The following is a 15,188-nucleotide window of genomic DNA, read 5'->3' as shown; positions in this document are numbered from 1 at the left end:
AAGGGCAGTAGCCAGTGACTCGGTGACCTGTAGTATTAGTAACACACAGACCAAGGGCAGTAGCCGGTGACTCTGTGACCTGCAGTATTAGTAACACACAGACCAGGGGCAGTAGCCAGTGACTCTGTGATCTTGAGTATAAGTAACACTCAGACCAGGGGCAGTCACTTATTAGTGACACACAGACCAGGGGCAGTAGCCGGTGACTCTGTGACCTGGTATATTAGTAACGCACAGACCAGGGGCAGTAGCGAGTGACACTGTGACCTGGAGTATTAGTAACCCTCAGACCAGGGGCAGTAGCCAGTGACTCTGTGACCTGGAGTATTAGTAATACACAGACCAGGGGCAGTAGCCAGTGACACTGTGACCTGGGATATTAGTAGCCCTCAGACCAGGGGCAGTATCCAGTGACTCTGTGACCTGGAGTATTAGTAACACACAAACCAGGGGCAGTAGCCAGTGACTCTGTGACCTCGAGTATTAGTAAAACTCAGACCAAGGGCGGTAGCCAGTGACTCAAAGACCTGGAGTGTTAGTAGCACTCAGACCAGCAACAGTCACTTATTAGTAACACACAGACCAGGGGCAATAGCCGGTGACTCTGTGACCTGGAGTATTAGTAACACACAGACCAGGGGCAGTAGCCAGTTAGACTATGACCTGGAGTATTAGTAACACACAGACCAGGGACAGTAGCCGGTGACTCTGTGACCTGAAGTATTAGTAACACACAGACCAGGGGCAGTAGCCAGTTACTCTGTGATCTGGAGTATTAGTAACCCTCAGACCAGGGGCAGTAGCCAGTGACTCTGTCACCTGGAGTATTAGTAACACACAGACCAAGGGCAGTAGCCAGTGACTCAGTGACCTGGAGTATTAGTAGCACTCAGACCAGGGGCAGTCACTTATTTAGTAACACACAGACCAGGGGCAGTAGCCGGTGACTTTGTGACTTGGTGTATTAATAACACACAGACCAGGGGCAATAGCTAGTGACTCTGTGACCTGGAGTATTAACAACACTCAGACCAGGGGCAGTAGCCGGTGACTCTGGGACCTGGAGTATTAGTAGCCCACAGACCAGGGGCAGTAGCCGGTGACTCTGTGACCTGGAGTATTAGTAGCACACAGACCAGGGGCAGTAGCCAGTGACTCTGTGATCTGGAGTATTAGTAACCCTCAGACCAGGGGTAATCACTTATTAGTAACACACAGACCAGGCACCTGGAGTATTAGTAACACACAGACCAAGGGCAGCAGCCAGTGACTCAGTGACCTGGAGTATTAGTAGCACTCAGATCAGGGGCAGTCACTTATTTAGTAACACACAGACCAGGGGCAGTAGCCGGTGACTCTGTGACTTGGTGTATTAATAACACACAGACCAGGGGCAGTAGCCAGTGACTCTGTGACCTGGAGTATTAACTGGGATATTAGTAGCCCTCAGACCAAGGGCGGTAGCCAGTGACTCAAAGACCTGGAGTGTTAGTAGCACTCAGACCAGGAACAGTCACTTATCAGTAACACACAGACCAGGGGCAATAGCCGGTGACTCTGTGACCTGGAGTTTTAGTAACACACAGACCAGGGGCAGTAGCCAGTTAGACTATGACCTGGAGTATTAGTAACACACAGACCAGGAATAGTAGCTGGTGACTCTGTGACCTGAAGTATTAGTAACACACAGACCAGGGGCAGTAGCCAGTTACTCTGTTATCTGGAGTATTAGTAACCCTCAGACCAGGGGCAGTAGCCAGTGACTCTGTCACCTGGAGTATTAGTAACACACAGACCAAGGGCAGTAGCCAGTGACTCAGTGACCTGGAGTATTAGTAGCACTCAGACCAGGGGCAGTCACTTATTTAGTAACACACAGACCAGGGGCAGTAGCCGGTGACTCTGTGACTTGGTGTATTAATAACGCACAGACCAGGGGCAGTAGCTAGTGACTCTGTGACCTGGAGTATTAACAACACTCAGACCAGGGGCGGTAGCCGGTGACTCTGTGTCCTGGAGTATTAGTAGCACACAGACCAGGGGCAGTAGCCAGTTACTCTGTGATCTGGAGTATTAGTAACCCTCAGACCAGGGGCAGCAGCCAGTGACTCTGTCACCTGGAGTATTAGTAGCACACAGACCAAGGGCAGTAGCCAGTAACTCAGTGACCTGGAGTATTAGTAGCACTCAGACCAGGGGCAGTCACTTATTTAGTAACACACAGACCAGGGGCAGTAGCCGGTGACTCTGTGACTTGGTGTATTAATAACACACAGACCAGGGGCAGTAGCTAGTGACTCTGTGACCTGGAGTATTAACAACACTCAGACCAGGGGCAGTAGCCGGTGACTCTGTGACCTGGAGTATTAGTAGCACACAGACCAGGCTCAGTAGCCGGTGACACTGTGACCTGGAGTATTAGTAGCACACAGACCAGGGGCAGTAGCCTGTGACTCTGTGACCTGGAGTATTAGTAACACACAGACCAGTGGCAGTAGCCAGTGACTCTGTGATCTGGAGTATTAGTAACACACAGTCCAGGGGCAATCACTTATTAGTAACACTCAGACCAGGGGCGGTCTCTTATTAGTAACACACAGACCAGGGGCAGTAACCTGTGACTCTGTGACCTGGAGTATTAGTAGCCCTCAGACCAGGGGCAGCAGCCAGTGACTCTGTGACCTGGAATATTAGTAACACACAGACCAGGGGCAGCAGCCAGTGACTCTGTGACCTGGAGTATTAGTAACACACAGACCAGGGGCAGCAGCCAGTGACTCTGTGACCTGGAGTATTAGTAACCCTCAGACCAGGGGCAGCAGCTAGTGAACCTGTGACCTGGAGTATTAGTAACCCTCAGACCAGGGGCAGCAGCTAGTGACCCTGTGACCTGGAGTATTAGTAACACACAGACCAGGGGCAGCAGCTAGTGAACCTGTGACCTGGAGTATTAGTAACCCTCAGACCAGGGGCAGCAGCCAGCGACTCTGTGACCTGGAGTATTAGTAGCACACAGACCAGGGGCAGTAGCCAGTTAGACTATGACCTGGAGTATTAGTAACACACAGACCAGGGGCAGCAGCTAGTGACCCTGTGACCTGGAGTATTAGTAACACACAGACCAGGGGCAGTAGCTAGTGACTCTGTGACCTGGAGTTTTATTAACCCTCAGACCAGGGGCAGCAGCCAGTGACTCTGTGACCTGGAGTATTATTAACACACAGACCAGGGGCAGTAGCCAGTGACTCTGTGACCTGGAGTATTAGTAACACACAGACCAGGGGCAGCAGCTAGTGACCCTGTGACCTGGAGTATTAGTAACCCTCAGACCAGGGGCAGCAGCTAGTGACCCTGTGACCTGGAGTATTAGTAACCCTCAGACCAGGGGCAGCAGCTAGTGACCCTGTGACCTGGAGTATTAGTAACCCTCAGACCAGGGGCAGCAGCTAGTGACCCTGTGACCTGGAGTATTAGTAACCCTCAGACCAGGGGCAGCAGCTAGCGACCCTGTGACCTGGAGTATTAGTAACCCTCAGACCAGGGGCAGCAGCTAGTGACCCTGTGACCTGGAGTATTAGTAACACACAGACTAGGGGCAGCAGCTAGCTATTCCATGTTACCCAGTTTATATCTCAGCTGGCAGTCAGTGTTTGTTTAATTTCTCTAGGTTTTTTTCATGCTGTCTGTCCCAGGTTTTCCTGCTTGTGTCCTTCCTTATTATTGAGCCCTCCCATCTATACTATAACCCATCTGACTTCTTTATCTTCTCCAGAGTGATCCCGGTAGTAATACTGTCAGCATGAATGTACCACAGGTTCAGCTCATCAATCCAGAAAATCAAATTGTTGAGGTAAGTGCCTGTTTTAATCTTGCAATGTTCCTAATTATGTATGTAATAGGGTACACAAAGGTCAGAGGTTCAGGTTTAAGGGGAGATACAGGTCTTCATTGAAGCCTAGTTCCCTATACTGCAGGGTCCCCACTTAATCTAATTTCTTTCATACAGATGGTGAGAGTCCTTGATCCATTACTCCTGGGAATTAGCCTTCCCTGCCATTAGGAGGAGGCAAAGATTCCCAAACCCGAAGAGCTCTATAAAACCCCTCCCACCTACCTGGCACCTCAGTCTTGTCTTTGCCTCTGCTGGAGGAAGGTGAAGAATGAAGATGTGCGTAGGATCTGTCAATGAGAGGGGTTTTCAGAGTGAGTTGAGGGCCATTTCCCCTCAGAGTTCATTCAGTGCCTTGTCAGAGGGATGTGTTTGCCGTATGGATTGTGCCTCATTTTTCACTTTGTGGGAAAAAGTCACAAACCTTCAATGGGTGTCGCAGGGAAAAGTTATTTTGCCTCCCCCTGTTGGTTCTTCACTATGCTCCTATTCCATATCCTTTGCTGATATGTTTCTGCACTGGTTTGATTTCTACTGCTTTTTCATAGTAGAAGAGGACCTTATTAAGTAATGTTTATATTTTATTGACACTCTATGAGCCTTTTTTGGTTATTTTAATTATGTATATATTAAACATTTTAAACTTTGTTTTTTTCTAACATTTCTGGGGGTACAAATAGATTCTGTTGCCATGTGAATATCTTTTAACAGATTAAAGGGCCAGTAAACCCACCAAATAATGTTATATAATTCTGCACATAGTGCAGAATTATAAAACATAGGCCTAGCACCAATTTTCTAAATGAAAGTTTTTCAGAAATATTTATCTACTAAAACTAATTTTACAGACCACCACTCCTTGCTCTACTGAGCGGGTCTTTTCTCTCTCCTGCTCTGGTCTGGTAGCAGGAGCGAGCTACATTAAGATTAATGGCGCGATCGGCGGCTGTGACTAGACAGCGTGCCCAGATGCGCTTAGGAAAGAAACAGACCCACACAGTAGAGGAAGGATCAGTGGTCTGTAAAATTTGTTTTTGTAGATAAATATTTCTGAAAAACTTTCATTTAGAAAACTGGCGCTAGGCTAATGTTATATAATTCTGCAATATCCAGATTCATTTTATTGCTGGGTATCTTCCTAGTGGGGGTGGGCATCTAGGGAGGGTGAAAATAGATGCACTTATATGGGTTGCTTCTGGTTGAAGCTGTTTTTACATTAGTGCATATACCCTCCTTCTCAGCGGCGGTGACTCCGTTTCTCTTTTTAAACATAGGATCGGAGATCTCAGCCTGCTTATATAAGTTTTCTTTTATTTTGACCATTTCTCTACAGCTTCTCTTGAGGCATGTAGGTCCGGACTAATGCTAGCGTATGTTGGTTTCTATTACAGACTACGTCATGGCTCCATTTTAATTATCAGAGGGCCGCTGCTACCTAATTGATTTTATTAAATCATTTTCTGAGGTTACTCCTCTACGGCCTGCAGCTCCTCCGGTTTCAGGGAGGAGATTCTTGATGACTAAAAATTGTTCCCGTTCTCGGTTTTTGTTGGGAAATTTCATTCAGTGTTAGAAGTACTAGGAGGGTGAAATCTAAGGACAAGTGTTCATGGCGGATTAAATGTTCTCGTCATGAAGTACTTTAGTGTGGGTGAATACTAGTCCTGCCGGGACCAGCTGCCACTGCGCTGTTCTATTATGACAGCGAGCAGCATTTTGCATTTAAATTCAGGTAGATTCCTGATCTTTACTCAAGACGCAGGGTGCGGTGTTAGGGTAAAATTCTTTTTCCCGCCGCAATACAGTTTGTTTGGCACGCTCTCAACACTGTATGGCTTTTTCTGACGCCAGGTGTTCTGCAGCTTGTTCGCTAAGACTTAAAGGGACATGGAACCCAAAATTTTTCTTTCAGGATTCAGATAGAGAATACAAATTTAAACAACATTCCATTTTACTTCTATTATTTAATTTGCTTTATTCTTCAGATATCCTTTGTTGAAGAAATAGCAATGCACGTGGGTGAGGCAATCACACGAGGCATCTATGTGCAGCCACCAATCAGCAGCTACTGAGCCTATCTTGATATGCTTTTAAAGAAAGGCAATCAAGAGAATTAAGCAAATTAGATAACAGAATTACATTGGAAAGTTGTTTGAAATCGCATGCTCTTTCTAAATCATGAAAGAAAAAAAATTGCGTTTAATGTCTCTTCGAGGCTGTTGAAGTGGGGACACATACCTAATGTTTATTTTTCTTGTAAGGTGTATCCAGTCCACGGATTCATCCATTACTTGTGGGAACTAAGAGCGATATTCAGTGCTCTTCAGGCTTGGCCTCAGCTAGCTGCGGTCAGGTTCATCAGATTTCAGTCGGACAACATCACGACTGTAGCCTATATCAACCATCAGGGGGGAACAAGGAGCCCCCTGGCAATGTTGGAGGTTTCAAAGATAATTCTATGGGCAGAGGTTCACTCTTGCCATCTCTCAGCTATCCATATCCCAGGAGTAGAGAACTGGGAGGCGGATTTTCTAAGTCGGCAGACTTTTCATCCGGGGGAGTGGGAGCTCCATCCGGAGGTATTTGCCCAGCTGATTCAACTATGGGGCAAACCAGAACTAGATCTCATGGCGTCTCGTCAGAACGCCAAACTTCCTTGTTACGGGTCCAGGTCAAGGGATCCCCAGGCAGCGCTGATAGATGCTCTAGCAGCGCCCTGGTCCTTCAGCCTGGCTTATGTGTTTCCACCATTTCCTCTGCTCCCTCGTCTGATTGCCAAGATCAAGCAGGAATGAGCTTCTGTGATTTTGATAGCTCCTGCGTGGCCACGCAGGACTTGGTATGCAGATCTGGTGGACATGTCATCCTTTCCACCATGGACTCTGCCGCTGAGGCAGGACCTTCTACTTCAAGGTCCCTTCAAACTTCCAAATCTAATTTCTCTGCGTCTGACTGCTTGGAGATTGAACGCTTGATTTTATCAAAGCATGGTTTTTCCGAGTCGGTCATTGATACCTTAATTCAGGCTTGAAAGCCTGTCACCCGGAAAATCTATCATAAGATATGGTGTAAATATCTTCATTGGTGTGAATCCAAGGGTTACTCATGGAGTAAAGTCAGGATTCCCAGGATATTATCTTTTTTCCAAGAAGGATTGGAGAAGGGATTGTCAGCTAGTTCCTTTAAAGGGACAGATTTCTGCTCTGTCTATTCTTTTGCACAAGTGTCTGGCGGATGTTCCAGACGTTCAGGCGTTTTGTCAGGCTTTAGTTAGAATCAAGCCTGTGTTTAAACCTGTTGCTCCGCCATGGAGTTTAAATTTAGTTCTTAAAGTTCTTCAAGGGGTTCCGTTTGAACCTCTGCATTCCATAGATATCAAGCTTTTATCTTGGAAAGTTCTGTTTTTGGTAGGTATCTCTTCGGCTCGAAGAGTTTCAGAGTTATCTGCCGTACAGTGTGATTCCCCTTATCTGATCTTCCATGCAGATAAGGTAGTGTTGCGTAACAAACCTGGGTTTCTTCCTAAGGTGGTATCTAATAAGAATATCAATCAGGAGATTGTTGTTCCGTCACTGTGTCCTAATCCTTCTTCAAAGAAGGAACGTCTATTACACAATCTTGACGTGGTTCGTGCTTTAAAGTTTTATTTACAAGCTACTAAAGATTTTCGTCAAACATCTGCATTGTTTTTTGTCTACTCTGGACAGAGGAGAGGCCAAAAGGCTTCAGCAACTTCTCTTTCTTTTTGGTTAAGAAGTATAATACGCTTAGCTTATGAGACTGCTGGCTAGCAGCCTCCTGTAAGAATTACAGCTCATTCCACTAGAGCGGTGGCTAGAGGATCACCCACAGCAGAGCTGTCTATATAGCTCCTCCCCTAACTGCCACCTCCTAGTCATTCGACCGAAGACATGCAAGAAAAAGGAGAAACTATAGGGTGCAGTGGTGACTGTAGTTTAAAAATAAAAATAACCTGCCTTAAAATGACAGGGCGGGCCGTGGACTGGATACACCACAAGAGAAATAAATTTATCAGATAAGCATAAATTTTGTTTTCTCTTGTAAGGTGTATCCAGTCCACGGATTCATCCATTACTTGTGGGAACCAATACCAAAGCTATAGGACACGGATGAAGGGAGGGACAAGGCAGGAACTTAAACGGAAGGCACCACTGCCTGTAAGACCTTTCTCACAAAAATAGCCTCCGAAGAAGCAAAAGTATCAAATTTGTAGAATTTAGAAAAAGTAGGAAGCGAAGACCAAGTTGTCGCCTTACAAATCTGTTCAACAGAAGCCTCATTTTTAAAAGCCCATGTGGAAGCTACTGCTCTAGTGGAATGAGCTGTAATTCTTTCAGGAGGCTGCTGGCCAGCAGTCTCATAAGCTAAGCAGATTATGCTTCTCAGCCAAAAAGAAGTAGACAACAAACAATGTAGATGTTTGATGAAAATCTTTAGTAGCTTGTAAATAAAACTTTAAATCACGAACCACGTCAAGTTTGTGTAAAAGACGTTCTTTCTTTGAAGAAGGATTAGGACACAGTGACGGAACAACCACCTCCTGATTGATATTCCTATTAGATACCACCTTAGGAAGAAACCCAGGTTTGGTACGCAAAACTACCTTATCTGCATGGAAGATCAGATAAGGGGAATCACACTGCAAGGCAGATAACTCTGAAACTCTTCGAGCCGAAGAGATAGCTACCAGAAACAGAACTTTCCAAGATAAAAGCTTGATATCTATGGAATGCAGAGGTTCAAACGGAACCCCTTGAAGAACTTTAAGAACTAAATTTAAACTCCATGGCGGAGCAACAGGTTTAAACACAGGCTTGATTCTAACTAAAGCCTGACAAAACGCCTGAACGTCTGGAACATCCGCCAGACACTTGTGCAAAAGAATAGACAGAGCAGAAATCTGTCCCTTTAAGGAACTAGCTGACAATCCCTTCTTCCAATCCTTCTTGGAGAAAAGATAATATCCTGGGAATCCTGACTTTACTCCATGAGTAACCCTTGGATTCACACCAATGAAGATATTTACACCATATCTTATGATAGATTTTCCTGGTGACAGGCTTTCGAGCCTGAATTAAGGTATCAATGACCGACTCGGAAAAACAACGCTTTGATAAAATCAAGCGTTCAATCTCCAAGCAGTCAGACGCAGAGAAATTAGATTTAGATGTTTGAAGGGACCTTGAAGTAGAAGGTCCTGCCTCAGCGGCAGAGTCCATGGTGGAAAGGATGACATGTCCATCAGATCTGCATACCAAGTCCTGCGTGGCCACGCAGGAGCTATCAAAATCACAGAAGCTCTCTCCTGCTTGATCTTGGCAATCAGACGAGGGAGCAGAGGAAATGGTGGAAACACATAAGCCAGGCTGAAGGACCAGGGCGCTGCTAGAGCATCTATCAGCGCTGCCTGGGGATCCCTTGACCTGGACCCGTAACAAGGAAGTTTGGCGTTCTGACGAGACGCCATGACATCCAGTTCTGGTTTGCCCCATAGTTGAATCAGCTGGGCAAATACCTGCGGATGGAGCTCCCACTCCCCCGGATGAAAAGTCTGCCGACTTAGAAAATCCGCCTCCCAGTTCTCTACTCCTGGGATATGGATAGCTGAGAGATGGCAAGAGTGAACCTCTGACCATAGAATTATCTTTGAAACCTCCAACATTGCCAGGGGGCTCCTTGTTCCCCCCTGATGGGTGATATAGGCTACAGTCGTGATGTTGTCCGACTGAAATCTGATGAACCTGACCGCAGCTAGCTGAGGCCAAGCCTGAAGAGCATTGAATATCGCTCTTAGTTCCCACAAGTAATGGATGAATCCGTGGACTGGATACACCACAAGAGAAATAAATTTATCAGGTAAGCATACATTTTGTTTTTACCTCCCTATGATCGGCCTTAAAGGTTATTCATGGAGGTTGTTAATCAGTATCTACCTTAGAAGTTGTCAGCAGCGAGACAATGATATTGTTAGCGCCATTTAGCCTGTCACTTAATAAATGCCCGACTTCTGTTTTCTCTAAGATGTAGAGGAATCCCAGTCATTTTATAATGGTTGTGATTGTGAGGGTATTGTTCTAAGTTACAGAGCAGTGTACATCTTTGACTTAAGATATTTGGAGGTGCCGCTGCGGACTATTGAATCCGTCCTAAGAAAGCTAAACTTTGCATTTCATACATTGCATAGTCGTCTATCTCTTGAGATTTAGTGTAGAGACTGTGGGTGCAGGACAGAACTGTGTGTCAGTACTTGTTTTTCTGAAGTCAAGCCACAGGTTTTACCTATTTTTGCCACTAGTTTTTTATTTTTAACCTGATTTTATAATCATTCAGATTGAGACTTGGGTTTTTCCCTGAAATTCCCTGTTTGCTGCCACCTTGTGGCAATTAATTTTAATACACCTTGGAATAGACTAGAGATTTCCAATATTGATTAGTATTTAATCTTAATAGGAGACAGGGTGGCGTGTGTGCTGTTTCAAGAGAATTTGATTTTTTCCTTCTCTTTTATAGTATTTATTATCTAGTGTTGATAATATTTTTTTCTTATTTGGGGCATGCTTTGGATTTTTAAATTGAAAACAAGAATACCCTATGGGCTCAATTCCTATTACGATTTAATAAACTTTTGGGAATAGGTTCTTTTGGCTTTAGTATACAATTAATTAAAATATTCAGTTCAATATTTTGTTCTCTGATTCAACATGGTTTGGTGATGTGTGTTTATACAGTCGCTGCAAAAGTACTTGTGTTCGTTATTCAAGGATTGTACCTTAAATGTCAGTCAATCACAATATCAGTAAAAGAGTACTCCTATGAACAGGGAACACAATGTACTGAGCGTTTAGAGATTGAAAACTTTACTATGGATTACTAAATAAAAGTGAAGTATTACATATTGAACGTTGGTGCTTGAGCGTATCTTCTTTGGATCAACTATTGCTTTCAGCATAGCTCAAAGCACACGCACCCCCTGCCGCTACCTGCAGCTGTAAGTCCCGTGGATGTTTGGAGATCACACAGGCTGTGACGTCACTGACGGCGACCGGAGGAGCAGATGGAGAGGCAGACAAGCCACACAAGGTAGATGAAAGGGAGACGAGTTTTCCCGGGAGTAAGGAGAGTGGGGTGTACACATTCCTCATAGAGGTGCAGTGTGTGCGGCCTCCTTACGAAGAGATCCGGACTTGATGCTCGCCTGTTTCGCAGTACTCCTTTCGGCTCCAGAGGTCTGGTAAGAAGACACTGTGTTTACTGAGGGACATATATTTGCTGAGGTCATAACACTATTTCCTCTGAATTGACATGCTTTTCAATCTCTCTTATTGTGAGATTTTCAGCTCTGACATTTTCAGCTTTATATATGTATTGTGTAAGATACATGTTTATATTGTGATTAGAACACTAATATGTTTAATCCTTTTCCAGATATTTTGCTTATAAGGCGTAAAAGATCTAATTATCTATTGTCATGAGATCTTTGCCCTTTCTTAGAGTTTCTGGGCTCATTTATATGATTGATTTCATACTTATCTCACTCATATTCATAAGATTGATATCTATCTCATTGAAGGTAGATGTTCAACTCTGACTATGCCTACATTTATTGTCATTTTTATTTTAGTGTATCTTTTAGCACTAATATGATTCTTTTCTCCTTATGTATATAGGAGAAATATTATAATCAGCTTCTATTGCATAGGTACATTTCCTATTTATCTTAGTGTTCATTTGGCCACTAATCAGAATTTTTTTGCATTATATATTTTATGTAGATAGGAGCGATAAGATATGCAGAGTTCACGGAATCATCAATTGCTATTGGGAATTTCACTCCTGGCCAGCAGGAGGAGGCAAAGAGCACCCCAGTAAAGCTGTTAAATGTCACTTCCCTTCCCACAATCCCAAGTAATTCTCTTTGCCTTCGGTGCAAGGAGGAGGTGAAGCTTTTTATTTTTTGCCTTTATGGACAAACACTTAAAGTTTGTGGCTCTTCCGTTTGGCCTTGCCACAACTCCCAGAATTTTCTCAAAAGTTCTCAGGGCTCTCTTGGCAGTGATCAAGTTTCATGGAATTGCAGTGGCGAACTATCTGGACGACATTTTGGTTCAGGAGCCATCTTTTTAACTCTTGTACAGAGATCTTGTTGTGTTTTCTATGTTCCCACGGATGAAAAATGAGTCTGGAAAAGAGCTACAAGGGTAGTTTTCTTAGGGACTATAATAGATTCCCTATCAATGAAAATATTTCTGACGGAGGTCAGAAAAGCCAAGATTCTTTCTGTTTGCCTCTCTCTACAGTCTATTGTTCGGCTGTCAGTTGCTCAATGTATGGAGGAAATTGGTCTGATGATTGCTTCCATAAACATCATTCCCTTTGCTCGATTCCATTTGAGAGCTTTGCAGTTGTGCATGCTCAGACAATGGAATGGGGATTATGCAGATCTGTCTCAGAGAATAGATCTGGATCAGTCAACAAGAGACTCTCCCGTGGTGGCTGTCTCAGGAACATCTGTCTCAGGAAACATGTTTTTCGGAGACCTTCCTGGGTGATTGTGACCACATAACCCAGCTTGCTGGGTTAAGGAGCAGTCTGGGACTCGTTAAAGGAGCAGGGACTCTGGAGGAGTCAGCTCTCTCCATAAACATTTTGGAGTTGAGGGCGATTTTCAATGCTCTGATGGCTTGGTCTCAGCTTTAGCCCAGTTTATCAGGTTCCAGTCAGACAATTTAACCTCAGTGGCTTACATCAACCACTTGGGGGGAACTCTGAGTTCTTTAGCCATGAAAGAAGTGGTTTGGATTATTCAGTTGGCGGAAGCTCACAACTGTTCTCAACTGAAGAAGCGGCCCAAGTAGGGCTTGCTTCTCAATCTGGATGTGGTTCATGTATTGAAGTTCTATCTTCAGGCTACTAAGGAATTCAGACAATCTTCCTCTTTGTTTGTTGTCTATACGGAGAAGCGTAAGGGTTAGAAGGCTACTACGACTTCCCTATCTTTCTGGTTGAGGAGTGTCATCCGCTTCGCTTATGAGACAGCGGGACGACAGCCTCCTGAGAGGATGACGGCTCATTCCACTAGAGCAGTGGCTTCTCCTGGGCTTTTAAGAACGAAGCCTCAATGAATCAGATTTGTAAGGCAGCTACCTGGTCCTCCTTAAAAAATGTTTCTAAATTTTTTAAAGTTTGATGTGTTTGCTTCGGCTGAAGCAACTTTCGGGAGAAAAGTTTTGCAGGGTGTTGTGCCCTCAGAATTGGGTCCGCCTCTTTTTTCTTCCCTCCCGTTATTTATTCAGTGTTCTCTGGAGCTTGGGTATAGTTTTCCCAACAGTAAGGAATGAAGTTGTGGACTCTCCCCTCCTTATGGAAGGAAAACATAATTTATGCTTACCAGATAAATTCCTTTCCTTCCTGGCAGGGAGTCCACGACTCCGCATGTAATTTATTTTTTGATGGGCGGCTCCCTTTTTATATTAATTCTTCTGGCACCTTTATACCCTGATGTTTCTCCTACTTTTCCTTGTTCCCTCAGCAGAATGACTGAGGGATAGCGGAAGTGGGAGAGATAGTTAAGCCTTTGGCTGGAGTGTCTTTGCCTCCTCCTGGTGGCCAGGTGTTGTATTCCCAACAGTAAGGCATGAAGTCGTGGACTCTCCTTGCCAGGAAGGAAAGGAATTCATCTGGTAAGCATAAATTATGTTTTCATGGAAAAAAAGATGTTCTTTTATCCCGCCCTTATATTTCATTACTCGTGGGCTTCACAGCTTGGGTATTTGTTCCTCTCACCACCTGTTTGATTTAATTTATGCTTCCCTGATAAATTTAGGTATTTCATTGTGGTGAGAGTCCTCAAGTCCCCATCCTATTTTTTCCCTTTGGGTTGGTATTTTTTGTTTGCACATCTATTTTCCCTGCTCCTATATTATTTTGCTCTTATTACTTTTTCCTGCCTCTTTTGCTTGGCTAAACCTTACACTAAGATGCCAGTGAGGTTTTTTTAGAGTTCTTTGGGTTTGGGAATCCTCGTCTTCTAGTGACAGCGAAGACTCATTTCCTGGAGTAATGGATTGTGGACTCTCACCACCATGAAGTAAATACATTTATCAGGTAAGCATAAAATGTTTTCACACAGCCTTGAGAGAGTCTACTGTCTCTTCACATGGTGAAAAAAATATATATAAAAAGAAAAATATAAAAATGCAAATTGTAAAGTGGCCAATGAGCGAATACAAAAATGGTAAAACAATCAAAATGAATAAAAGTAGTAAAAAATAGTGAAAAACGTAATGTGTCCAAAATTAAGTGTAAACAATCCTCTAGTAGAAATCCTCTAGTGGAAGTGCATCGGTTCCAGCAGGAGATCTGTAAACATATGTAACAGATAGTGCAATACCGCAAGAGAACAATATAAAAGATTGAAATTCGACTTACCAATATGTCAATGCGTTTCGGCCCTTGAATGGGGCCTTTCTCAAGACTAGATAGGTTCCTTATTGGTGGCCTTGTATACCTTAAATTAATCATATTTGGCTCCGTTTGAACATCATTGTCTTAGTAACCAAAAGTAGCGTCATCTTTGATCTCTCTCTCTCTCTCTTTCTCTCTTTCTTTTTTATGACACAATGAGTCCACGGATCATCTTAATTACTAATGGGATATTCACCTCCTGGTCAGCAGGAGGCGGCAAAGAGCACCACAGCAAAGCTGTTAAATAGCTCCTCCCTTCCCTCCCACTCTAGTCATTCTCTTTGCCTACGTTAGTGATAGAAAGTGGTGTTAGATAAGATTTTTCAATCAAGAGTTTATTATTTTTTAAGTAGTGCAAGATTGTGCTGCTTTGTTCTAGGGTGTAGCCGTAGTCCAGATCAGTCTCTTCAGTAGAACAGTGGTGGCTTTAGAGCAATGGGAACTTGTGGGACATAATTCTCACTGTGCCTCCCATATATTTATGCTGCCCTATTCCTGATAGCCTAACTAAAATTAGTCAGGCTTTATCTTTTTCCCCAGGCTATGGGAGGGAGAGGACCTCTTAAACCTGCTGAGCTGCCTTGCTGTTGGGCATAATTAAAAGGTAAGTGCTGACTTTTTATTCTGGGTCTGGTGTAAGATCTCAATGGAAGTGGAGCACTTTATTTATGGGACATAGAGACTCCTATTTATAGAGGAGGAGAATTTAGACAGCACCTTCTTAGCAGACACTGGGGCTGAGGAGATATTAGGGGATTTTCACTATGAGCTTAAATCTCTAGGTCTGTGTAAGAAAAGAGGAAACGGCTCAGTA

At 44.0% G+C, this 15,188-nt stretch overlaps 1 protein-coding gene across 1 annotated transcript in view; it reads left to right on the top strand.

The window, feature by feature from the left end:
- SIK3 (SIK family kinase 3) overlaps positions 1-15,188 on the top strand; it is a 772,688-nt gene that overhangs the window by 343,263 nt on the left and 414,237 nt on the right. Inside the window, exon 10 of the mRNA XM_053691386.1 lies at positions 3,773-3,850. Coding sequence (XP_053547361.1) covers positions 3,773-3,850 — 78 coding nt within the window. The remainder of the gene's footprint in view (positions 1-3,772; positions 3,851-15,188) is intronic.

Source organism: Bombina bombina, chromosome 8, assembly GCF_027579735.1.
Source record: "Bombina bombina isolate aBomBom1 chromosome 8, aBomBom1.pri, whole genome shotgun sequence".
NCBI lineage: Eukaryota > Metazoa > Chordata > Amphibia > Anura > Bombinatoridae > Bombina > Bombina bombina.
Note: the sequence above shows the minus strand (reverse complement) of the source record. Positions and strands in the feature narration are given on the sequence as shown.